General features: G+C 35.6%; 1 protein-coding gene across 1 annotated transcript in view; it reads right to left on the bottom strand.

Annotated features, from left to right (window-relative positions):
* Window positions 1-27,993, bottom strand: part of Unc13c (unc-13 homolog C) — a 279,587-nt gene that overhangs the window by 207,110 nt on the left and 44,484 nt on the right. The window contains 2 exon segments of the mRNA XM_042687992.1: window positions 19,866-19,930; window positions 20,505-20,527. Coding sequence (XP_042543926.1) covers window positions 19,866-19,930; window positions 20,505-20,527 — 88 coding nt within the window.

Here is a 27,993-nt window from a genome sequence, read left to right as displayed (position 1 = left end):
GTTAGTCAGGAAGAAGCCAGAAAGAAGTCATCTCCTAGATCTCACCCCTTCCAACCTGGGGACAATATACCAGCCACAGCAGCTTTGCCTCTGATCCTATTATTATTGTAGGGAATGAAGAGTGAGGTTGTGCCTTGAATTCTGCTGCACAGGTGGGAAGGCTCTCATGTAAACTCATTGTCCTTGGTTCTTCTGTTGTAGAGTGACTAAGGTCAAATATGGAATAGTCTATAAACCCCACTAGTATTGCACCTAGGCTGTTCCTAGTGAGGGACATTGTGGAAACAAAAGACAAGCCTTGGGGGTTATAGATTGCAATTTGCATAGCAATACTTTGTCTATTACGGCTCTGGAGAACTGACCGTCCATCCATTTCAAATGATCAGAGATACCACATATGTAGTTGGATAATGAATACCAGAAAAGCAAGCAATTGTTACAAGTCAGTCTATGTTTATTTTAAAAGGAGAGCTAGTTATAAAATAGTTACCTCCACTGATTCCAGTTCTTGCTAATATCCCAATAAGGAACCTCTGTAATTTGTCAGTGAACGAATTCCCTTGGTCCTCTCATCTCCATCTTTGATCTTCTGCGCTAAGCCCTTCTAGGATTCAGATCTCATTGTCCAAGTATCTGCTCAAATGTCAAAATATTCTCATAGCATTGTCTCATTTCTCCCGTTAGTGTTGTTTTATTTTCTCCATGGCATTTAGCAATATTGGATGAGTTCTCCCTTAGCTATTTCTTTTAATATACTGAAATTTAAGTTCTGTAAGAACAAGATCCTCTTTTACTTATTTGACAGTGGCAGGAGATTAAAAGCCATGTGTTGAATGATTTTTTTAAAAATCCTCTGATAATCAGTAGAGAGTGCTCTCTCTTCTTGAGCAAGGAAGGTTAAGTCGCCACATGTATCCAGAGCAGTGTGTTCAAATGTGTTCAGACTGGAAAGACATTGCTAATAGGATAATAGAAATTGTGGTGAATTGCATTATTCAACTGAATTTCAATGAAAAAGAGCAGTTGGAGAATTTATACTGCCACAGAGTAAAGATAAAACAGTCTGAATTACTATGGCAGAGTCTTAAACTCTAAGAAATAGGCAAAAGAGGCTTCAAGTGATAGAGATAAGATTGCAAAAAATATTTCCTGTGTATACAAGAAGAAGGAATAAATGACTATTTTAAATAGCTTTCACTTCAATTACTACTTCTAACAGTAATTTTGAAGTCCAGATTTGTACATTCAGCACTCGATAATATGTAGGTATCAGGAATATCATTTCAGGAAGATGGTTTTCCTTGAAGAGAAGACCTATTTCTGAGGTAAGTTCATGCCAATTAACCCTATATAGTCTTGAATACTCATTGGTAATGGACGCTAACAATAGTAAATGTAGATCGACTGGTTGTTCAGTTATTTTACTTGTAGCGAATTTTTTAAAAAAAGAATGGTAAGGTAGAGAATATATGTGGCATTTGTGAGTTGTGACAAGAGGAAACACTGAAAAGTAGTCTCATGCTTGTAATTGGAGGTACTTAAGAAGCTGAGAGAAGGATCAAGGCTCAGAACCAGCCCAGACAGAAGAGTCTGAAAGATTCTGTCTCCAATTAACCAACCAAAATGCCTCCTTGAGTGATGATGTGGCTCAAGTGACAAAGCGATAGCCCTGAGCAAAAAAAAGCCAAGCAAGAACATAAAGCCCTGATTTCAAGCCCCAGTACTGACACATATATACTAAAGTATTAACAAATTTGTACAGTTGAGCTACCTGAAGGTACCAAAATGATAGTCTGACCTTGTTCTTTACCTTATTAACCTACTCTGCAGTTCCAGCATGCCCTCTCAAGACAATTTCATAGACATCAGTTCAGTCCCCGAAGCCTTCTTACAAAAGCAAAACTATGATCTAATCAAGACTATCTACTTGGAGTGTAAAATAATATTTTTCTATTTTTCCAAGTTGGTAAATTTATTCTATCCCTTACAGTAGCAAGGATTTGTACTGTAATGGGTATCAAGGAGCACCAGAGAATAAAATGCCACCAGGAAGCAGTTGTTGGCAGTGTTTCTCTCATCCATCATAATTTGAACTAAATCTGCTCCTAGTCTTATAAATGTAGTCACAACTAACATTGACTTATAACTAGTAAACTTATTTGAAAAGGATAATTTTTTTGTGCTCACAGCCAGTGGCTTGTGACTCATGCTTGCAGCCCTAGCTAGGGGAATGAGTTCCACAGAATCATAATTTGAGAGCACCCTGGAAGAAAGATCTGCAAGACTCCATTTCCAATTAACCAGCAAAACCCAAGGCTGGATGTATTACCCAAGAGGTAGCGCTCCAGATGATCAAGTGTGAGTCCCTGAGTTCAAATGCCACTACAGCCCCAAAATAATATATTTTAATCAAATTACCTTAAATAATTTGTTTCCATTTACGCAAAATATCTGCAAACCTGCTTCAACAGTCTCTTTCATGTTAGCACAGCAGACACAGCTCCTCAGTCTAACATACTCTTAAAATCTCTTAATAACATCTTCTGAAGTAGTTATTAGTTAACAGAGCTCATTTTCCTAATAGTTATTAAAGATTTAGTAGGCAAGAAGTGCTATGAAAATGCTAGGTGTTTTTTCTTTTCATTGCAAGAGCTATTAAAATAAATTGAATTTTTAAAAATGGCACATCAAAGAGCTCAATTTATATAAAAAGAAATTCTTAAAAGAATATGAACCAGCAAGTGAAACACCCGTATCTTCCAACTCATTTTTCCTTCTGTGCCCAGGGAGTGATTATTTCCTGCTTATGGAGAAGACAGAATCTCGAGTCACTTTTTATGCATGCTACTTTGATTTCTAACACTAAGCTGAGAAAACAAAGAATCTTCTGTCTTCTCCTGTGAGCTCAGATGATCAGTACTTCTAATAGCCAGGGAGATGCCCTTGCTATTTTGTTTAATTAGATTTGGTGAAGAAATACCAATTTTCTAGGAATAATGGCCTCTTTTTGGAATACTATTTAGCTAAAACCAACATTCAAAGCAAGACCAGCCTTAATTTTTAGATGAAGTTTTATCAAAACTGTATTATGGAAGTATTTAAATTATTGCTTAGAGAATTTGGACACTGACAATGGAAGAGTTCACACTTCTACCTGAGAAAAACACTTCTAAATGGAAAAGTCAATATCTATGCATTAGCGATTTTCTAAATATCTAATATGTACAATTATACAAAGATAGTATCTAGTCAATAGGATAATAAAAGCTATCCAGCTATGCTAATCAAGGGATCATACACATAAAACTAATCATATACATAAAGCTACAAGGCAGAATGTACAAAACCTAGTAGGTAGTTAATAATTGAGAGCCAATATGAAATACAAAAAAAATTAACATAGCAAAGCAGTGCTATCATTATCTCTGGGCAATCTTGGTGTTTTGCTTGTTCTCTGTGCCTGTACTGGGGCTTGAACTCAGGGCCTCAAATTCTCATTTGCTTTTTCACTCAATAGCTGTCTCTTCTGGCTTTTTGCTGGCTCACTGGAGATAAGAGTCTCATAGACTTTCTTGCATGGGCTGGCTTTGAACCATTAGATCTCAGCTCCTAAGTAGGTAGGATTACAGGAGAGAGCCACCAGTGCCTGGCTGGCAATCTTGTTTTGGTCCGATTCAAAGTTCCTCTTATGAGCATTAAATACATTAATATTTGCAAGTTGTTTACTGCAATATCACTTAACTAAGGAATGTGAAATAAATGCAGTTTTCTGTACTTAACATAATCATAAAAGCTTTTTATGCATCCTATTAGTATATGTCTGAGCCAAGCAGAAAAGGTCAGATAAGTTGATGTTAGGGAAATGAACCCTAAGATATGTATTCAAATGTTTTTTTTTTTCTTTCATGTGATTCTTTCTAACACATTTATAAGATTATTTCTTTGTTGCTTTGTATGTCCCTCCCCCATGGTATAACCCCTGTCTTCACTGTATTTGATTTTGGTATAATTTGTGGAGGGGAAGGGAAAAACAAATCGTTTAAATAGGGATACAGGTGGACCCACTGCAACAATGAGACGTACAAGTTGTTATGTCGAAAACGAACTTTACAACTTTGCGGGGGGGGGGGGGGGGGGAGGAGGGTTGGGTGGAGGGGTGAGGGAAAGCATGGGATGGGAAGGGGAAACAAAGGAGGAGGCTACAATGCTTGATAAGAAATGTACTTATCTTGCTCATGTAATTGTAAATCCTCCATACAGTATTTTCACAATAAAAAAAAAACTATCACAGAAAAAATTAAATAAAATTACATATATTTTGACAACAAAATCACACATTTATTTTATAAATTTACCACTGCCTATTTCTATCATATGAGCCTAACAAGTAGTTTACTTTTCTATACTTTCATGTAATCACAATTGGGAAAATATTTAACAAAATCTCTTATCTCTTATCTAAAATAAGAGCACTTTGTGCCTTCTGAAGCTATTGAAATGAGCGATAAGCAGAATGACTTTTACTAAGTTGAAATGAAATTGCTTTTTTCTTTTAGTTCTGCTATGTTCAAAATGCACTGTGCTGGATGCTGGGGACACAGAGATCAATAAAATAGGTCGTATAATTCCTGGTAGCCCTGAATGTCAAATGGAGAGAGAAGACCTTATTGAAATTGTTACACTGATAAATAGAGTTGATTAGGTGCTGTTAAAAAGATACACAGTGTCATAAGAAGTTATTATAAATGAAAATCCTCATCATAGAGATTAAGAAGGAGAGGGTTTTCTGAAAGATGTTCTGACTAAGATTGGCAAGATAAATAGAAGTTAACTATGCAAGGAGGAAAGTGGAAAGAATAGGTGTCAGAGACAAAGGATGAGAGGCAGAAAAAAGCTAGACATATTGTAGATATATGGTAGACAACCAAAATCCAGAATAGCTGGAAATGTGGACTAAGGACTAAACAGTTATGGAGAGTTATCTAGATACTTCATGGATGCTTCTCTTTTTTATTTTATTTTTTTGTGCTGATCCCTGGAGCTTGAACTCAGGGCCTGGGCCCTATCTTGAGCTTTTTTGGTTAAGACTAGCACTCTACCACTTGAGCCATAGCTCTACTTCCAGCTTTTTAGGGGGTGCTTAATTGGAGATAAGAGTCTCACAGACGTTTCTGTCCAGGCTGACTTCAAACCATGATCCTAAGACCTCAGCTTTCTGAGTAGTGAGGATTACAGGACTGTACCATGAGAGCCCAGTGCTTCTTTTCAACAGTAATGGAAAATCATAAAAGAATTTTCAACACTATGATTATACAATTATGATTGCGCTTTTAAATATTCCATTCTGGCCATGGAAAAACCTGAAATACAGGGGAGAATTCAAACAGTGTAATTCTTTAAAAAGGCTAACTCACAGACCAACAAAATAAATACTAAGAACTACTCAAAGTGGGGATGAGGTCAAGCAGGAGTGGGAGGGGGTTAGACAAATGAAGAGAGGAAGGGGGGAAGAATGAAGTCATAAAATGCAATGCATATCCAACAAAATTAAATTGAGGAATGGGATGTATTAGGAGAGATGGGCGAGAATGGTCATTGGCCACTGGTCAAATTGCATTGTATTCAGCAATTGCTTTGTTGAATGGCAACTCCTTTTTACAATTACTTAAATAAAAAATATGTATTTAAAAACATCTTGATATGGAGAAAAAGTGAGATGTAGGCATTTGACTTTGAGCCTGATTAGGGTTGAAATCTGAATCAGCAGAGAGGATTAAGATTATTTGCTCCTCTGCCTGTTTTATTTTGATTAATTGCATTATCTCTTTCATTTACATATCCAGTGTGTGTATAATATGTACATACAGGAAACATCTTGATAGGGTTTCCTTTTCTTCCATTATGGAAAGTAAGATGTGGATGAAGAAGTGTTCATTCTTTTATTCTACCATCAACTGAGATGGGTCATAGCTTGGCCTAGAGCTTTAGTAAGAATTTATTTCTGTTTGTTGGTTCTGAAGTATTTGGTATGCTACTGACTGAGAGATTAGCGAGTTTCTATCTCCTTATCTATAAGTCACTATGGAAGATTCAATTAGCCTCTGTAGGTTTTGAGTTTTGATATTTGACCTTCCAGTCATGTTACTTCTCAAGTTGGCAAATGTCTTGGGCAAAGTCAATCCATATGTTTCATACAGACATGTTCCCTTAAGTGGGATTTTATTTCTTTGATTTTGTTAGAGTACAGGAATAGTATTCTTATAAAGTCCCCTGACTTTCAGCACACACTAAAATTTGGTAAATATGCATTGTGGAAAAACATGGAGTTGTGTGTTCCTAAAATACTGTGCAAAAATGTTAAGGTAATTTCTCTTCTATGTGACCCTGATTCATACTGAAAATTGACAAGTATTGCCAAGGAGGATAACAATTGGTGTCCAACTTTGTACCATGGAAATGCCTATCCACTTTGGACTTTCGCTTAACCTTCTTTCTTTGTACAATTCTTTTTAGGGACTGCTTATAAAGCACAAGTTATTTAAGACTTTAAGAGTTATTCTTCGATATATTTGCTGAGAACTTTTATTTTGGAATGCTTCATGAATGGCTTAAGACCTTGATGATTTTGAAATCATTCATGACAAAACCAAGCATTGATATGCTGGGTGATGAAGACTATCCTGACATAGGTACTTTTTCTATCCAAGGAGATCATGAAGAGTTAAAGAATATCTCCTTAAATCCCACTTCAAACAAAATAAGTTTTCCACTTCCTAAGAGGATTCTATAACCTGATAAATAAGCTTGGTGATCAAATACTTGGCTTAATAGAGTTGAAAAATGATGATAATTTTTCCACCGAAAAGAAAAACACCATGGAAATCAAACAGAAAGAAAGTGGAAACCGGAGACTGCTGGTTTTCCTATTTACCCAAAACAACAGCCCAAAAATAAACTTTACATAAGCAAAAATATTCTGAATAATTAATTCTTGTAGGATAACTGGCCACAAAATACCAAAATGGAAAAAAAGGAAGAGAATGGATATTTAATTTGTATATGATCAAGTAAAATAGGCTTCTGTGAAAAGAGAAGATCATTTTCTTAGGAATAGCATAACAAAGCTGCTATACATAGCTAATTCAAGAAGAGGACAAAAGCATACAGCAGTAACCAGAGGTATACTGTAATAACTATGCATTATATATCATTATAATGAAGGGAGGCAGAGTTTTCAAGTTTCATTTACAGTTCATGATACCTGAGATTATCCATATCATGCTTCAATAAAAAATTGACTGACTATAAATTCTATAACTATTTTCTTTTAAATTTGGAAACCCTTTTTCTCTTGAACCTATTCCTTAGCCAACGCTGATGAATGGTTTTCGTATACAAACCAAGATTCTGCTGCAGTAAGAAAACAAGTCATGGGAAAGAAATGTTTTGTAATGAATAAAGAGGTTTAGCCAAGGCCTGGGGAATTGAAGAGTGGGAAAGATGTGGCCCTCATGTCTCTGCTGCTTCTGGACACTACTGAGATAAAAGCCTGGTGAGGGCAAATAAAACAAATGGGGCCAACACTGGAACTTGGTAAAACTCTGTGAACTTGGCAAAAGAGATACTGCAGTGTTTAGTAAAAGTGAAAATTGAATCTCGCAAGGTTTCCTTTAAATGAGTTCAAGTCCTATGTTTGTTAGCTTTAGACAATTGGTATCTTAGAGAAACTTGGGGTAAAAAAAAAACATCAAAAACTATCTCTACTTTGACCTAATTTATCAGTAGGTATACACAAGCTATCTTTAGGGGAGAAGGAAACATCTGAACGTTCCTTTGACTGTGAAGTGCTGTGACTTGAAAAGAAATAATTGGTCAGGGGCTAGTGGAGTTAATGCATGGCCCAGTCTTCATTTGGCCTTATTCATTTAAGAATGTAGGATTAAGAGCCAGGCACTGGTGGATCACATCTATAATCCTAGCTGCCAGGAGGCTGAGATCTGCAGATCAAGGTTTGAAGCCAGCCAGGAAAGTCCATGAGACTCATCTCCAATTAATCAGTAAAAGAACTAGAAGTAGAGATGTACCTCCAGTGGTAGAGCATAAACCTTGAATGAAAAAGACAAAAGTGTTCAAGCCCCAGTACCAGACTATAAAAAAATAAGGACAAAGATAAAATTATGTTTCTCTTGTTTAAAGAAGTTGGTATTTTTAAAGTACAAGTTGGTATGAATCAACTTGTTTTCAGTTTTGTATTTTCATGCTCCACCACTATGATATTAAGAACACAATGTTTAAACTCTAGCTAAACGAAACAATTTGCTAAATAATCTTGATATGAATCAAAGCAGCCCAACTATTGTTAAAAATTAAAAACAATGTTTACTATGACTAATCTTTCCACAAGTAAGAGTTGACTCAGTGAGGTAGGTAGTTCACTAGTGGTACAAATACTTGCATCCCTGGCGAAGATATAATTAGCATAAAAGAGAATTCTACTTTGCTTGGCAATTATTTAAGGAAGAAATAACATCACTCAAACTTAAACAGAGAAGGAATGCTTCCCTACTTCTTTTATGAGAATAACATGATGCCGGGACTAAATTCAAACAAATGTATTAGCAGAAAAGAAAATGAGAGACTAAACTACTGTCAGGAACACAGATACAATATAGTGCAGAATATTATTGTATTGATTTTGGCAACATATTAAAGGGATAAATATGATAACCAAATAGTTTATCTAGGAATGCAAGATTGATGACAACTTTTGGTAATACAACATTTATAATTGCCATCTGAGCAGGTCAAAGGAAAAAGCTTACCTGATCATACATAAATGGCATTGGACAAAATTCAACACAAATATATGATGCTTTATTCTTAGGAGTAAGCATTTTACTAGAGATGCTCGTCAATGTGTTTAGACAAGAAAAGCAAACCCATAATTGTAAGTAAAGCTATGGAAATGTTCACATGTACATAGAATAGGCCCTTGAAGATTATGCATCTTGAAATTACTATGCAATCTGCAAAAAGATATGAAAACTAGTGATTTTGGCATGGGTACAGAATGCAAGATTAATAAATCAAAAATAAACTCCACTTTTAATTATGAGAAACAAAATATCAGAAAAATCAGATTAAAAAAAACATAATAGCACCCCAAACCATAAAATATTTAGAAGTAAATTAAACAAATGCAAGCATACTGTCTACAAAAGAAAAATGTAGAGAGAAAATTGGAAAAAATTTCTTAAATACACAAAATGACAATCCACATTCTAGACTCAGAAGAGTTATCATTTTTAAGATGGAAATCTTGCAATTGATCAAACATATCAATGCATTCTTAACTATAACCCAAAAGGAATTTTCTTTCATAGAACTTGTAAGCATTTATACAAAAATTCAAAGGTCTTAGAATAGCTCAAAAAACAATTTTGGAACCAAACAAAATTAGAACAATACACTACTGGCTTTTATGCCTTACTCTAAAGCTGTAGATATCATGATGATAGGATATGGATATAAAGAAATACAAATAAGTGCCTAATGCTAATTGCTCATATCTGTAATCCTAGCTACTCAGGAGACTGAAATCTACAGGATCAAAATTGGAAACCAGCTCTGGCAGAAAAAGCCTAGAGACTCCATCCCCAATTAACATCAAAATAGTGGGCTGGTGGCATGACTCAGATTGTAGAGCACCAGTGATGAATGGCCAAGTTGAACAAAGTGTAAAGCCCTGAGTTTGAGCCATGGAACTAGAATACACATATACATACACACACACACACACACACACACACACACACAAACACACACAAACACACACACACACACACACACACACACACACACACACACACACACACACACACACACACACGCGGGAAGGAGAAAGAGGGAGGGAAAGAGAGAGGGAGGGCAAGAAGTAAAGAGGGAAGGAGAGAGAGAGAGGGAAGGAGGGAAGGAGGAATGGAGGAAAGGCAGGAAAGACAGGCAGGAAGGAAGGAATGAGTGAGGGAACAATACATATAGATCAGTGATCAGCATAAAGTCCAGAAATCAATTCACCCATATAAGGTCAATTCATTCTCACCAAGGTAATTCCACAAGGTAAATGCTAGTATTTTCAACAAAAATACTCTAACAACAATTCATATGGGGAAAAGTAAATCTTACCTCTTACAGTTCTAATATAAAAAAATCAAGTATCCAGTATCTGGTGGGTTATTCCTGTAATCCTAGCTACTCAGAAGGCTGAGGAGCTGAGGATCATGGTTTGAAGTCAGCCCAGGCAGGAAAGTCTGTAAGACTCTTATCTCTAATTAACTATCAAAAAGCCGGAAGTAGAGCTGTGGCTCAAGTGGTAAAGCACCAGACTTAAAAAAGTTAAGGGACAACACCCAGGCCTTAAGTTCAAGCCCCAGTACTAGCATAAAAAATAAAAAGAACAGATCATAGGTTGCAATATGAATTTTCTGAAGAACACCAGAGAAGAAAGTTCACAACCATGGGTTGGGGGCATGAAAAAAACTTAATGTGGAAGCAGTCCAAGTAAGTTCTAGTAGAGAAGTGATACTCTATATTGGTGTACCCTTGAGCAGTAACTACTGCTGTGATTGACCGCTGGAGGGAAAGAATTCTTACTGTACTGCCCCTTTCTTGAATGGAACATTCAAGAATAGGCAAAATCAACTTATAGTAATTGTAAGTTGTCAGTGATTACCTGCAGTCTTGGGTTTGAGGTTATGTTTCTGTACTGATGCTGTGTTTCTGCTAACACAAGGGCGTGTACCATTGGCCACACTCATCACAATATCACACTGCACACTGAGAATAGATTTGTATTACTGTGTAAAATGCATCGTGCCCCATTTCTGTGGCTTTCATATCTGTGCTTTTTAAACAGATTCCTCATAACCTTTCTTGACTCTGTTTTGAGGGTGCAGCCTCTATCTTGCACACATCCTGACAGACACACCACAGATATTTAACTTCCTGGCTTTCTTCATTAAGTACTTGTAGTAGAATGAGACTCTTGAAAGGAAGTCTCTTTTCTGTCAAAAAGGAAAGATAATGGTACTAAAAAAATCACCTATGAAATATTCAACATAGGTCCCTCTGCAGCTGATCATCGTGCATTCAAAGCACTGTCTTCAACCTAAACAAGTTTCAGGTACAGAATTCACACGATAATAACAAAACTGTTCTGAAACATTTTCAGACGAAATGGTTGTCTTGGAAAAATAAGAAAATTTAGGGGTAAAAGGATATCAACAACCCATTCACCACGTTTTAGTTTCATCTATACTGAAGGCACTTTTTGAAAACCCCATGAATTGTACTGATTGCCTCCCTTATTTTTACCCCTTCTGTATTCTTTAGGGATTAGTGTATTTTTGTCTTCTGTTAAATGAAGTTCCTGGAGTTGATAATCCCTTGCTTACAATAAGCTAAATGATTTTTTCCCATTGTTTTTCCTTAGTGCTCTGCTTAAGTATACTTCTTGGTTTTCTCTTGTTTTCTGCCTAAGAATGTCATTATTAGATTTTTCAAGTCCTTAAGATATTGTGTATTTTTTATATACAAATGCTCATCAAGTGCAAATCTATTAAGTGACTATCAACACGAATATCATAATAGAGACAAGTACTTCTTTCCTTCTAAGAAGTATGTGAGAGCTTAGTCTTATCTGAAAGGAACAGAAACACATTTGGAGAGCATTCATTTTTTAAAGATGTGTTTATAGAACTCCTATTATATACAACACACTATAATAGGTACAGGAAAAAGAGTGGCTTTTAAAAAAAAGATATTGTCCTTGCTGAAATGAAGCTTACAACCTTGTGAGAGAGAAAAAAGATACCAAACACATGATCAAGTAAAAGATATATATTTGAGCTGGGAAGTATTTGCTAATCATTTACTACAGCAAGCAGGGAAAGAACTTGACATAAATTTTAAGGCCAAGGAAAACTCCTTGGAAAAGAATCCCATAAGCAGAGACCTAAGGTGGGAATAGGAGTAGAGAGAAGAGGTAATTATGTGCCACAAAGCATTGCAGGCATCAATAACAGGGACCATAGCAGGAAACACTGTGAAGAAAGAAGCTTCAGAGGATGCGGAGGGAGTAACACAGGCCATCTAGGTCATATTGAGCTGAGCATATTGGGCTCTATTTGTAACTGCCATGAAGTACTACTGTTAACCAAGAATGTCCCCTGAAACTCTAGTAGTCAACTCTGTAGTCAACAAGAGAGCTTAGTAAGTGGCCAGTAATGGGGAAAATATTAAAACAAATAAATGAAAGCTTTCTAAATAGAGGAAACTCTATACTTAGGAAGAACTTGAGTTCTGAGACTATTCATAATCTCACTGGCACATACATTCATAGCCATCAGGCATATTTCTACTTAATAAGCTTATGAACTTGTTTATTGAAGTTGTTTAACAGGATTAAACATTCTGAAGGCTTTTTTTTTTTTTTTTTGGAAAGGATGGTTTTCATCTGTCTTGAAACGAATGTAAGCAAATAATCACCACTTTGATGGTGGGTGCCATTAAGTATGTGGGCCAACTACAAAATTTTCTTTCCTGGGTTCTGAGGTTGCATCTTTTTTAAGCTGGGGCCTTCAGCCCATCTAATCTTTGTTGAAAGTTACATTAACTGCTTTTACCTATTCTTGGTGATCACTGGTGATCGATGCTGACTCCTTAGGTATCACATATCCATTTTGAAAACAATCATCATTCATGCTCTTGTCCAAAAAAACCAAATTACTTCTTAAGCACTTATCCTAAGTATATTTTTAAAATGATTTTCTTTTTAATTTCAAATTCAGACATTTGCCATTCTCCCTGCTGTTAACGTTAGAAAACTTTCATGAGAATAAACTATTCATAAAACAACCTCAAATATAATCAAGCACAAGAAGAAATCCACTCCTGACTTAAGAGCACAATGCAAACAAAATCTCCCCATCCGAGGTTTAGTGGGTAGAGAGAACTTTAGCTTCATTTGGAATTTTTTGTACATTTTTGGCCACAGATCTAATATATTATTTAAAACTTATTCTTATATGTGTGTTGCATTTTGATCTTTATTTTTCTTGTAGGAAATCTTCCAGAATGAGGCCATAAGAGTTCAAATGTTTCCTCTCCAATTGCATGGGCTGGCCCACAATACCTTCTGGTCTGTTCATCTGAGACTTACAGAGGAATAAGCTAAGGGAATCAGATCTCCAGACTCTCCAAACACAGGGGTTGGAACCCAAAGGCATCCAAAGACAGCAATAGACATGTTTTTGCTTTTACTAGGGAATATACACTACACTTACTTAGGCTCACCTTAACTATTTTGGAATTCGTTATTACTGATTATTATTAAACCTTCAAGTGAAAACGATTAGATCTATGAATGTTACATTGAACATGATTCCCTTTTGCTTAAAGTCATATATTTAGATAGTCTATGTTCTAAAAGAAAACAAATGATGACTATCATTGTGAAGATTAAAAGGTGTTTGTGACTTCAGTTAAATATAGCTATGCCAGAGTATTATGAAATTTATGCAGGCATTTAATAAAGAAATATTTGGGAAAAAAGAAGACGAAACCTTGAACCATAGGCATTTGAGGGAGAAGGAGACAAAGAAAGAGAGAGAGAAATTAAGATTTGTACATAACACCAGCACCACGGCCCCATCGTATCTAATGTCCCAATTACTAGAGACCAAAGAAGCATGGAAATGTTAGATAACCAACACAAAAACCTGTGCTTCAACAAGAACAATAAAAAACCCAAATCCTTCCATGACACAGATGTGCAATTGTTTGGAAAAAAATCAAACTTCTAAAGGTAGTTGACAGAAGGGCTTGTAGTATCTAATCTAAAAACATAAACATACCAAAACCAAAACAACTCTGAATTTGTATAACTGTCTGTACAGATGTTTATTCCCATTATAAGAGAAATTGTAGCAGTTATTAATTCTCCCCGGTCACAGCAATAGGATTAAATTTATAAACATTTAAATTTGCCAGTTACAATTTAAGTGGACAAAAATCATTAATCTCGGGATATTTTTATAATAGTTGAATGGGCTACCTGTGTCTGCATCAAGTCATGGCCTGATGATTAACATGCAAGCCCAAGAACTCCACTCTCTGTGTCCAAACTGGCCAGCTGCAAGCTCTTGTCTATTATTCAATTTGTCGAATGACCAGAGATGAAAAGTGGATGATAATTGCTTTTACTGCAACTCACACTCGTGTGTGTGTGTGTGTGTGTGTGTGTGTGTGTGTGTGTGTGTGTGTGTTTTAATGGGGCCTAAACTGAGAGCCTGGGTGCTATCTCAGCTTTCTGTTCAAGTCTGGCACTCTACCACTTAGCCACAGCTCCACTTAGTGAGTTTTGGGTGGTAAATTTGAGCTAATAGTCTCACAGTTTTTTTTCCTGCCAGGCTGCCTTTGAACCTTGATATTCAAATCTCAGCCTCCCTTAGTAGCTAGGATTATGAGTGTGAGCTAGGCCAAACTCCTGTCTTCAGCTTGATGGACCTTCTGTCACCTACTTATGCTGATATGTCATTGGACATATCATAATCTACTGTCTGAATGTTCAGATTTTTCCTCATTTTGCCCTCATAATGAATGTTTCAGTTCCTATTAAGCCACAGTTTAACATACTTCAGGTGTTTGAAGTTAGAAATACATATTTAAAAAAATGCAAATAACTAAACCATACAAGCACTTGGCACCAATCTGTCTTTCAAATCCTTAGGTTTAGTCAGGCACTGGTGGTTTGTGCCTGTAAACCTAGCTACTGAGGAGGCTGAGATCTGAGGATAGTGGTTCAAAGCCAGCCTGGGCAGGAAAGTCTTATCTCCAATTAACCACCAGGAGTGGCAAGTGCGGCTCAAGTGATAGAGCACTCGCCTTGAGCTGAAGAGCTCAGGGACAGGGCCCAGTCCCAGAGTTCAAGCCCCATGACTGATAACCTCATGACTCTTACGTACCTGCCAAATTAGACCACTGATTCATGTATCCAAATGACTGTTTCTGGCTTAAATATGGTTTTAAAATGTCAAAACACTAAGACACATTCCAACCACAGTACCACTGGCTTTCTCTTTCTAGTTCCTATGGTTCACTGCCTGCCTTGCTCATTTGACTATCTTCTCAGCTAAATACAATGCACAAGAAATGACCTTATGATTTGCAACTTGTATTCAAATGAAAACAAAAAGACCCACAGAATGAATAGTGTTATTGAATGAACAGCACACTCTCTTAACTTCATTGAAATGTTACAGTTCCCTCTCCCTCTAGTTTTCCCCCTTGCATTCAAATCCATTGATATTAACATTGTGTCAGACTTTTACTGTGTTCATTCTGCCTGCTCCATTGGTCTAAATAGAATATGAATGCTACTAAAAACTTGGAAATTATGGTATCAGCATGTTTACCAGACAGTTCTATTGTTGCCTGCTCAGTAGTGTATATGAAATAGCTAAAGTATAGTAAGTAAGACATGTTGCCAGGGGAGGGAAATGTTCAGTGGTGTGAGGCAGAGTGTGTGGAGTTTCTAAGCAGGGGAACAATGTCTTTCCAGCATTGACTGCACAAAATTGGGGTCCTCTTGCCTACATCAGGAAATAAAATCTCGCTAACATTCCATTCTGCAGGAAAGCAACTTCTTTGCTTGAAGCAAAGAAGAAACAATTCTGGCTAATGAAATTGAAAAGTGGCTGGCTGAAGTAGACAGTTATAATTTCAAGCATGAATTTCCTTATGCAGAAGCCCAGGGATGTAGAGCCTCATGAATAGAAGTATATCACCTAACTCAATTTTCTAAATGATATGTTTATGGGTATATGTGTATGTGTGTGTACATGCATGTGTGCATGTTTTGTGACCTCACTAGGCTTTTTACCTCAAGGCTGATATTCTACCACTTGAGCTATAGTTCCACTTTCCTTTCTTTCTCCTCTTTTCTTTTCTTTCTTTCTTTTTGCTGGCCCTGGGGCTTGAACTCAAGGCTTGGGCACTGTTCCTCAGCCTCTTTGTGCTCAAGGCTAGCATTCTACCATTTGAGCCACAGCACCACTTCAGGCTTTTTCTGAGCAGTTGATTGGAGGTAAGAGTTTCATGGACTTTTCTGCCAGGGCTGGCCTCAAAATGTGACCCTCAGATCTCAGCCTCCTAAGTAGCTAGGATTATAGGCCTGAGCCACCCATACCTGGCTAAATGATAGATTCTAGTGAGTTGTGTGTGTTAATTGGTATTCTGGTGTCAGAGGAAATTGTTGAGTAGCCAATTGGGTCATCCATAGTCCTGTGGACCTGCTGAGTAATTGCTCAGGATTTTATTGATTTTAGCATTGAAACATCTACATTCTGGAAACCTTTCCTGAATCCTGAAAACCCTGCCTCTGATCACCAGAAGCAAAACTCTTTATATGTTTCCTATAATGTTTCATAGAACTACTATCTTCTATAAGGTGTGCTAGGATAAAGAAAATATTGAAATACACTAATTGATCCTGTGACTGTTATTAGGATATAGTGGGATGGTGATTGCTAACCATCATTTGCAAATAAAACATTAAGACCCAAGGGGTTCTGGAGTTGTTGCTGTATGAATTTAGAACAACCATTTAAAGTACTAAATCCTGAAACGAGCTTTCTAGGTCAAGATGAGATTCAGGTGGTATCACTTCGTGTGAAAAGATTTGTACTCAGATCTTTCCAGTGGTGATGGCATGTACAAATCTCCACCTCTGGACTTTCTTACCGGGCACCTAGGAGTCTACACATCAAGATAATGAGGAAGAGTTACAAGGGTGATTATTGTGGTTGACAGACTTATGTAAAAGTCCTCAAAGCAAAAGAGAATCCTGCTCTGCCTGAGTGCTCCTGCTTTTGGAAATGAATGCCTTTGTAAAAAAAATTCTTTCACATAACTTTTGGCAGATGATTCTGCTCTGGTGGATTGAAAAAAAACCACTGTACAATCTTATGAATAGAAATAAGTTCAATTTCTTCTTCCCTCTCATCCCCACCCAACATTAGTTACTGTTCATTCCTGTGCCAAGTATACCTGAGTCATCCTTTTCCAAGGTGGAGATTTTCTGATATATATTATATATATATACACACACATATATGTGTGTGTGCACACATATATGTAAATATGTATATATACAAGCACACACACATATATGTATGTGACTTCAAAGACTGATATGCATTCTTCGTATCATTAGCCAGGCATTCAGACTTACAACTCACCTTTCCAAACACATAATCTACTCCTCTGAGCGCCATGTGCTGACACCACTGTCTAATACACTTTTGAGTTTTAATATGACTTTCTGGTGTCCATTTTCTTTTGCATGCCAAAAGTATATCGACATGCCAAAAACTATATCTACACACTGAAGTTCTGATTCAATGCTACCTCCTCCATAAGATCTGCTTTAATTATTCTAAATTAAAAACATTTCCAGCTGGGTGCCAGTGGCTCATGCCTATAATCCTAGCTACTCAGGAAGCGGAGATCTGAGGATGTGATGGTTAAAGCCAGCCCGGACAGAAAAAATCCATGAGACTCTGATCTCCAATGAATTACTCAGCACTGGAAGTGGCACTGTGGCTCAAATGGTAGAGCGCTAGCTTTGAGCACAAAGAGGCTCAGAGGCAATGCCCCGGCCCTGAGTCCAAGTCCCAGCACTGGCAAAAACAAACAAACAAAAAAACCCCACAAAACAACAACAACAACAAAAACTCCTCTCTTAATATTGCAGAGTACTGTGTCCAGTTATTTATTAGCTGAGACCATATAAACAATGATGTAATATAAACAAAATTCTCATGTTTTATGGCAATTTTTCCATTGGAAATTAAGAGAATGCTATCTTTTAAGCAGCGGTAAAACTGTAACACAACATTCTATCTTCTTCAAGTTCAGAACACATGTAACTGGAAGAGCTGTTTAATTAGCTGATAAGCATAATTTGTTTAGGTAATAAAGGATTCATTTTGCCAATGTAGAGGAAGATTTTTTTCTCATATTCCTGGATACCCAGCTCGACTCAGGACTTGTCTTACACCAGCGAGGGCAGCAAAGTGACAGGTGTTGCTCTCTAGCCCTGAGAGAGAATGACCCTGTATGTGTACAGCTGTTATGCTAGAATCCTGTCATTACCACTGAAGAAGCTTTTCTGGCCAACTGGATGATGAATGACACATCACCCAATTCTAGTTATCCCAGGCAATAGCCAGACATTGGAGCACTGTCCCCTTCCAGCTGACCAGGCATGAATGAATGAATGCAGATCAGACAAGTCAGATTCAGTGCTTTAAGTCTCTGCAGTGGTTTGTTCATGGAATCAGAGACACTGGGGTGATATTATGATAGGATACAACATTGGTAACAGACTCTTAAGACTAGAAGAGGGTTTCAAGATTTTTTTCTGGATCTTCTCTTTCTTAGACTCTGTATATTAGTTCTCTTGTCTTTCTTCATTTGGTACAACTTGAGATTCCTTTGCAACCTGTTTGGTTGCTCTGTTAGCTTTTTCTTTGGTTTATACTGTGATGAAATGTGTCATGAGCTACTAGACTAAGAGAATCAATATCGTAAATGAATTCATTTATTCTATTTTGTAATTACCTACATTTATGATCCAACTACAAACTCACTCCTAAGATCTTGCTCTCTATTTTCTCAAGGTCTCTTGTGACATTGTGTTCCAATTTTGAAACAGATATGTCTTGAGACCAGACACTGAGAAATTCTCTTGATGACTGAAAAATATCATTCCCCGCCCCCACTATCATATTACCTAAATATTTTGAAAAGGCAATTTCTGGAAGAAGAATGATGTGGAAAGTATCAATGGAAGATGCAAAAGTGACTTGCTTATGAAAAACATGGAGGTAGGATTTTGTGGCTTTGACAATGACAAGTCCCTGTTCCAAAAGGAGTGAAAAACCAAGCTGTGAGGAAGTGATGGGGGTCCTGGTGGGTATGAGATGCAGGGTTTATAAGGTCATCAACTCCAAGGTCTGCACAATCTTCAAGTTGCAAAAACTATATAGCACAGTGACTAATATAACAGACTTTCAGATTAGATACTTGAGCTTAAAAACAAACTTTGCACTTAAGTATACTTTACTCGTAGGCCACTGTAAGAATCAAATGAGTCATTATACATGAACTAAGCAGAACAGTTTGTGGTAAACGATATAAAGATCCTAATTCAGAAATCTTGACTTTATATAGACATAGATATAAAAGCAAGCATGCCAAAAAGGCATGACAGAGTGATACCACTATATAATTTGAGAGCTTCATACATGATTTTCCTGATTCAATAGTACATATTTTGATATACTCACTAAATGTAACATATGTAACCATGACAAAAATAGTAATGATTATCATCTTCACATTACTGACAAAGATGTTCATGCACACATTCATAAGTACAAGTAACTAGATTAAAACATAGCACTGTGATGCAAATAGAAATACAACCCTGTCACATTGTATGGTTATATTCATGTGTGACATGATTATGCTAAAACATTACTTGGTTAGATTACTTCAATTGCATTCCTTATAGATGTATATAGGAAATTATACATCTATATTCAGATTAGAATTTTTGACATGAGTCTGTGTCCCATTAATTTTAAAGAAAAAGTATATAATTGCTTTATAGTGAGGAAAAAAAACCTGAAAGCAATAATGATCTAATGAATTACACCCTCCTGTAACACCCAGCCTTCTCTAAACACTTGACAAGTGTGATTTACCATAGAATGAGTTAGGAAGGTGATGAATGTACTTACCCACCAAATACCTGAAGTGCAGAAAATTTGGAAGCATCCAAGTCACTGCCACTTACTATCCGAGCCTTAAATGAAGAAGAGAAAAACAAACAGACCTTTAGCACACTATGGCTGGCTGGATGCATAGCTTGGACACAGGTCAACTGCACTACACATGTAACACCTAGTATGACAGATGCTAAGCAGGGTCAGCTCCAAGTCAAAGCTGTATTTTGTGCATGGGGGTTTTGAAATTAGCCATCTGCATTGAAACGAAAGCACTGGCAGAGTCCAGGAGGAAAATACATCATATTGCAAATACTCTTTGCCCTTAAAACTTGATTATGCACAATGAAGATCACGAATCAGTCAGCAAGGTCATGGCCTAGCCAGACTTAAGGACAGATGCTGTGTTTGACCGTAGCAGACCCCTCAGTTTGCAAGTATAAGCTAAGGTAAGCGCAGCTGGCAAGGTGTGACCTCTTCAGAAATGCAACATATTGAAGGCACACTTTAAAGGACAACCAAAGAATGGAAAGCCAAGATGACATGCACATTTCACGAGTAAAACAGAGAAACCAAACAGGTCTAAGATGTCACAAACGAACATGTACAAAAGACAAGATCCCTCAGGAGGGAAGAAAATGTATGATTGAAAACCTTTTCATCCATAGAACTGCTATCTGAAAGAGAATTGGGAAAAGAAGGGATAAGTGTTAGATGGAGTACTTTTCAAGGAATCATTTAAACATACACATGAATAAAGTACTATTGTAACATTGTTTTAAAAAGCACAACAGGTTTCAAGACTGAACCCCAAGGGAATAGCAATAGTTGGGCCCACAATTTAATAGAGCTGGAAAATGTGCCTAAATGCTTGAAAAGTATATAATGGCAACTGCTAGATTTAGTGAATGAAAACATGTCATTTTGAGAAAAGAACACAGCTGGAAAATCAGAAATCCTGGGCTCCAACCAAGGCTCTGCCACTTACTAAGGACAATGGTAACACTACTAAATTCTCTAGCATTTAAGCCCAACTTTGAAATCCCAACACTGTTGGCAAGATCAACTAAGTAAATACTTGTGGGTATAAACCGCAGACAACTATATAACTTCCATTTATTAAAGGATTATTTCACTGTGGTTTCTCATATCATAAAGCTAAAAATGAATGTAAACGACTCTGTCTTACTGATGTCTAAAAGTGTTCATGACTTAAGATCACAAAGTTAGTAAATGGCAGAAATGAAACAGAAACGGATCCTCTATTTGTATATTTTAGATCCAGTGTTTTGGGTGAATCTTACAAAGCAACAAAGGTGGTTGGTCTACAGTCTTCCAATGCAGTTTATGATAAATTATAGGGCTGATACTTTAAGGTTCCAAGAGCTCACGAGCCTAAGCAGATAGACAACAACTATTAGGTAGTTATTATTAGGTAGTTATTATTATTTCTGCTTTCAAAAGAAGCTATACATCTTCCTGGGGTCATAGGAATAAAATAATTTTTACTTCATGTAGAATGACTGTTCTTAAACTTATTCAACTGTGCTTATTAAGAATAAAGCTGGAGCGAGAGCCCTATGGATAGAAACTGGCAGGATGTTGGATCTAGAGTGACCTTGGAGTTGAGTCCAGTTCTTTTTCTGGAGATGAATCTCAGAAAGATCATTTGCCCAAGGTCGTGTACCTCAACAATGATACTGATGCCAGTTTCAAATACATGAGTTTCTCTGACTCATTAAGTATGGATTGATTACCCTAACTAAATATTTTGGTGCAGATTTTTCTAATACCTCAGGGTTATTTCCTCAAATATAAAACATAGTTCAATTATCTTTTAAGATAATAAAGGGAAAATATTATTTATGAGTGTATAAAATATATCAAATACAACTTTGTATTATTTCAGAAGAATAATACAACCACATTGAAGAATATCTTATCCCAAAGATGATTTAAAAACACTGAAAAACTAACTGAATATGACACAACTAATCATACATCTTTTATTCAGAAATTATGTACCTGAACTGCAACAGTTATCAAAATGTCATTTGATTTCAATTTCTAAATGGTTCTTAGAAACTTCTTTAGCATGGGATTGCAATGGCTCTTCCTTAAGTTGAATATAATTTTAAAAAAACTCTTAAAGTTCAGAATCATCAATATGCATGAAATATTAGCACATTTCCATCAAGAAAACAAAACTCTTGTGTTATTATTTTAACTCACTTCTGGAAATTCTGGCCAATTTAAAAAGTATTTAAACAATGAATTAAAAAATAAGCAGAAATAAATGACATAAATAGAAGAAATCAAGATGTAAAATTGCTCTTTATCAGGATTATAATCTTATTTCCAGGAAACAAAAACAAACAAAACATATGGGGAATTATCAAAGTTAATTAAAAATAGTTAATGTAGTATATAACAAAATAGTAATTAATGATAGTTATTTCCTACACATTAGCAGTTGATGGCTCAGTAAAAAGATCTGATTTCAAATATTCCATATTTTGAATAAATACTTTTTAATCCGTTGTTTCCCATTAAGATCTGTCTTCCCCAATCATCCCACTTGAACAAAAGTAATCTTACCAAGGTCATCAATCACAATGTAGATGCTCAACCCGGCAATGTATTGATTCAGTCATATATAACATGCATTGGTTATCAATGAATTAATTTCCATGTTTACTTTTAAACTTTCTTTCTTTCCTTTGTTTCTTGGACTTCTTACCTTCCTACATGCGATATTCAGCCCCTCCGCCTTCCCTAAAACACAAACATGACCCACCACTGCCCGCTTCATAACCCACTCAATGTCTCAATGAAAGAAAACCAGACGCAGGATTAAGACAGTCCCATGGTCCCTCATTTCTCTTTCACTTCTTAAACTTCAGTCAGAATCAAAATACTGAAGTTCCATTTCTGTATTATGTCCTTTGAAAATTATACAGCTTTGTATTTTCCGTTTTCTTCTTCAAAATTTTTTTCTCCCTTCCTCATTCAGCCACATACCTGATACCTTCCAGAACTCTGCTGGAGCAAACTTCTTCCCCTGAAACATGTGTTGATCTGGGGTTCAAGGACCTAGTACTGAGCACTACAAACTACAAACCTCCAGAACCTAAGCACCTTGAAATTAGTAGAATTTTCATCTTGCTCTCTTAACTTTTTACAATATTGCAAAAATGAGCATCTTCATCTCATGCATATACCACAAGGCCCCATAGATTTAAAAAATTAAGTATAAAATAAATGAAGAAAAATAAAGTATAGAAAAAATACCTATTAAATATACAGAATGATATATTGAAATTTAGATATTAGATAATTCAACTGTGGCGATTAAGCATGAAAAAAAATTCAATTTACTAAAACTATACCATATTATTGAAGAGTTAACAAGAAATAGAATAAAGCTGATTTTTTATGAAATTAGGAATAATTTCTAAGACTCATGAAGATATCATAAATCAAATACTATCTGGGTGCAGGACTGTACAAATTTAATACATTTAATAAAAGTTTCAGAAACTTTTTAGTAATACTTTCACTAGTGAATTCCAGTTTGGAGAGTTAATGCTAAGAAAATTGTTGTTGTTACAGGTTGAACTATGTTTTTCCAATGTTTATTTGTTGAACCCCTAATCCTTAATACCACAGAATGTGGTTTTGTTTAAAAACTGAGTAATTGAGCCGGGTGTTGGTGGCTCACGCCTATAATCCTAGCTACTCAGGAGGCTGAGATCTAAAGATTGCGGTTCAAAGCCAGCCCGGGCAGGAAAGACCATGAGACTCCTAACTCCAATAAACCACTAGAAAACCGGAAGTGGCACTATAGCTCAAGTGGTAGAGCGCTAGCCTTGAGCTGAAGAGCTGAGGGACAGCGCCCAGGCCCAGAGTTCAAGCCCCACAACCGACAAAACAAAACAAAAAAACTGGGCAATTGCAGAGGTAATTAATTACCATAAGATAATATTAAAGTGGATGAATTCTTCCTTAATACCTTTAAATAGAGCATGTCCCTGTGAACGTTTGATCTTGGCCTCTCATCCTTCAGTTTTTATGACAATATAAGTGCCATTCGAAGCCAATTCATTTGTAGTACTATGTAACAGTACTAGCCAATTTTAAATACTGAAAAATAATTCATGCATAAAGAAGAACATTTCTTCATTGCTTGCAATTCCAAAATGGAAAAAGAACCATATAGGACAGAGTATAGATGAATGGATTAAAAATCTATGACTTTGATAATAATTTGTGACCACTAATATTGATGCATTTAATGAGTATGTAAAAATGTAGAAATGGTACAGTATATGTAGTAAAACCTGGGAAGTAACATTTTGTTTATAGCATAGTAATACTTATATGAAACAAAAAAATGTTTGAAAACAACATTACCAGAATGTTAACTACACCAGTAGGACAGCATATTCTTTTCTATCTCTTTTAATATTTTCTAAGATCCTTTTACTTAGAATGATATTATCTTTTAAATGGCAAAATGATACAATGTTTCATCCAACAATAATAGAATACATATTCTTTCAAAGTCATTATGTGTTGGGCTACAAAACAAATATCAACCAATTTAAGACTGAAATTATATCAAATATCTTTCTGACTATAATATATGAAACTTAAGTAAAACAAAAAAATTTAGAAAATTGACAAAGATGTGGAACGCAAACACCATACTCCTAAACAAGCAGTGGGCAAAGAAGTAATCAGATGCTCAACAAAATAATCTTAATCAAATGTACTAGCAACATATCAAACTGATGAGTTTTACATATTATGTGCAAATATGGAAATAACAGAATAAAAACTCCCTTTCTGAAATTAATATATGCTATAAAAACTTATGAAATCAGCAAAAGCAGTTCTTAGAGAGGAATTTATGATTAAGTTACCATATTATTTTAAAAACTGTCAAATGAGCAATATTAGTTTATATTTCAAGGAACAGAAATACAGGACAAGCTAATTTCAATGGAAAGAAAGATACAAAAAAATAGAGAAGAAATGGATCAGACACAAGGATAATAACAGAAAATATAAAATTAGTTTTTTTCTAAAGATAGACAAAATTTCAAACTCTTAGCTAGATTAACCTAGCTACAAAAAAGAGGACTCAAATAAACAGAATAATACATTATAATTAATAAAAATACAAATACAAAGGACCAACAGGGACTACCATGAATAATTACATACAATGAAATGGAAAATCTAAAAATTGATTACTAGAAATAGACAACCTAACAAGAATAAAAATTGGAACAAACCAATAGGCAAAACATCCTAACAATGAAAACCTCATATATAAGTTCTGGCAACCAGTGAAAGAATTAGTGCCAATTTTCTCAAAGTCTTTCTTAAACTTGAAAAAAAAAACCACTTCCAGTCTCAGTTTATAAAGACACAGTATTTATCCTTACACCAAAGTCATATAAGGGCAATACAAGGAAAGAAAATTACAAGATAATATTCATGATGAATATAGATGAAAAAAAATTCCTCAACAAAAGTTGAACAAAAGTATACAGCATCATTTGCACTGAGCACTGGTGGTTCACACTTGTAATCCGAGTTAGTGAGGAGGCTAAGATCTGAAGATTGTAGCTTGAAGCCAGTCTGGACAGAAAAAGTCTGTGAGATTGTTATCTCAATCTACTCAGCATAAAGCCTTAAGTGGAACTGTGGCTCAAGGGGTAGTATGCCAGCCTTAAGTAAAGCAGATAAGCGTTCAAGCCACTTAATGGCACAAATAAATGAATGCATGAAAAGGAACATATACTATAATCAAGTGAGATTCATTTCTAGACTGCAGGGTTAGTTCAATATTCACAAATCAAGGATAAAGAAATACATAATCTCAAATTGTCATGAAAGTAACATGAAAAATAATATATACCTAATGATAATAAAAACCAAGTGTGACATGCCCATAACTAACATTATACCCAAAGTGAACAGCTGAAAGCTTTTTTTCCTAAGGTCAGGTGCTCCAGGATGTCTACTCTCAACCATTTCTATTCAACACAGAAGCATCAGCCAGAGAGGTCACACAAATTAAAGAAAGTGCAGGCATTTAAACCGGATATGAAGAATTTAAATTCACTGTTTGCTCTACATTAACATGTAGAATGCATGTTAACCTAAATTGTTTAAAGAGAATTATGCAGAATACATGTTGATTTAAATTATTTAAATAGGAATTAAGTAGATAGATATTAATTCAAATCACTTAAACAAAATTATGTCAACAAGAAAGAAGTAAAAAGCAGACAGTAAAAGACAAATTGTATTTGTTCTATGTGTGAAATCTTAAAAAAAAAAAAAAAAGGAACTCTTGGAAGTAGATGTTACAATGGTAATTATTGTTTGGGGCTAGATGTAGGTGGGAAATGGGAGTTGTGGGTCAGAGTATTCAAACTTTCAGTTGTAAAATCAATAAGTTTCAGGGATCTAATCTGAAGCATGTGAATATAGCTAATAATGGTGTATTGTTCAGAATTCTCACTGCGCACGTGCACACATGCACACCCACGCCCGCACGCCCGCACACACACACACACACACACACACACACACACACACACACAGATATAGAAATATGGCCATTAAAACTGCTGATGAATTTACTAATTTTATTGCAATCATATTTATATATAATTATGTTACGCATAACACACAGTTAACATACACAATTTTATCAGTTATATGTTAATAATGCTGAGGAAAAATTTAAAAGTAAAGACAGAATATGCAAAAGGCCTATTGCTTTAGCAGTGTGATGAAGACATAACATATATAACAATATAAACCAATCATCTGTATATGTGCTTATGCAAATAGAATGTATATATACATATGCATAAATATGTAAATATATGATAAGATGTGTGTGCCAGAAATAAATGTACATACACAAAGGTTTTGCTTCCTGATAAATTGCTTTTTATACTCTTGATGATTATTGGGTTCAAATGTTGGCTAAGTCACTTATTAAATAGTGAAAACTCACTATTATGCTGCTCCCAGTATTTCCTGTATTGAATATTACATTCTCTCAGACATGGCAGTTCAGTAATAATTTCATTAATGCTAGGCATATGTACGTCTATTTACTGAATCATTATAAACCCTATGAGATTGAAATCATGTTCTAGTACTATACATTTTTTATATCTCAGAATTCTATAAGCAAGGTATTTAAAATTTAAAGAATCTATAAAACATTTACTAACTGAACAATATTCTGTTCAACCATGCTACCCCAAAACTCATGTAATTAGAATCCTCAATGTATAGGAATGCTGTGGGCATGGATCCGGTAAGGATTAAAGTCATCCAAGTTCCATCAATGAGCCATTTTGAGAAGAAAATTTGAATGTGATCTAAGGTAATACATCATTTACTAATCCTCAGTTTTCTTTTATATGTCCATGTCATAAATGACATGACTTTTGTTTGGGTGTGGTAATGCATGCTTGCAATATCATTCCGGTGGAAGATACAAGAGGATCATGCGTTTGAGGCCAGCCTAAGCTACATTGTAAGACCCTTTATTAAAGAAACAAACAGGCCAAAAAGAAAAAAAGACATGGCTTTTTAAATGTGTATAGCATGCTTAAATATTACCATGTTGCAGAGACAAATCATCATTTAAATCAGAGGATTGTGGAATTGCTACTAGCTTTCAAGAGAGTTGAAAACAACAACTCTCTTGTTGTTTTCAAGAGAGTCTGGTAATCAATTTACCTCTGTGTGTGTGTGTGTGTGTGTGTGTGTGTGTGTGTGTGTGTATGTGTGTGTGTAGGGGGTGGTTTATGTATACATTTTGGGGCTGTTTAGTTTTAGTTATTTTTAACTATTCTAAAACAGCACTATGCAGTTCTAATTATTGCAACTTCTTACTTTAATTTTCAATCCAAGATTTAAAATGAAGAATACCGTGAAAAAAATAGTCACAATATTCTTTTAAAAACAACTAAGACATGTATTCTGATAAACTACTTGCTAACTTTATATAATTCTATATGACATTACCATTAATTTAAATATAGTAGAGCAATGCTTTTGATTTGGTAACCTGTAAAGGAGAACTTAAGTTTTGGGGAATGCA

This window comes from Dipodomys spectabilis, unplaced genomic scaffold (assembly GCF_019054845.1).
Source record: "Dipodomys spectabilis isolate Male_0828 unplaced genomic scaffold, ASM1905484v1 ptg000108l, whole genome shotgun sequence".
Taxonomy (NCBI): domain Eukaryota; kingdom Metazoa; phylum Chordata; class Mammalia; order Rodentia; family Heteromyidae; genus Dipodomys; species Dipodomys spectabilis.
Note: the sequence above shows the minus strand (reverse complement) of the source record. Positions and strands in the feature narration are given on the sequence as shown.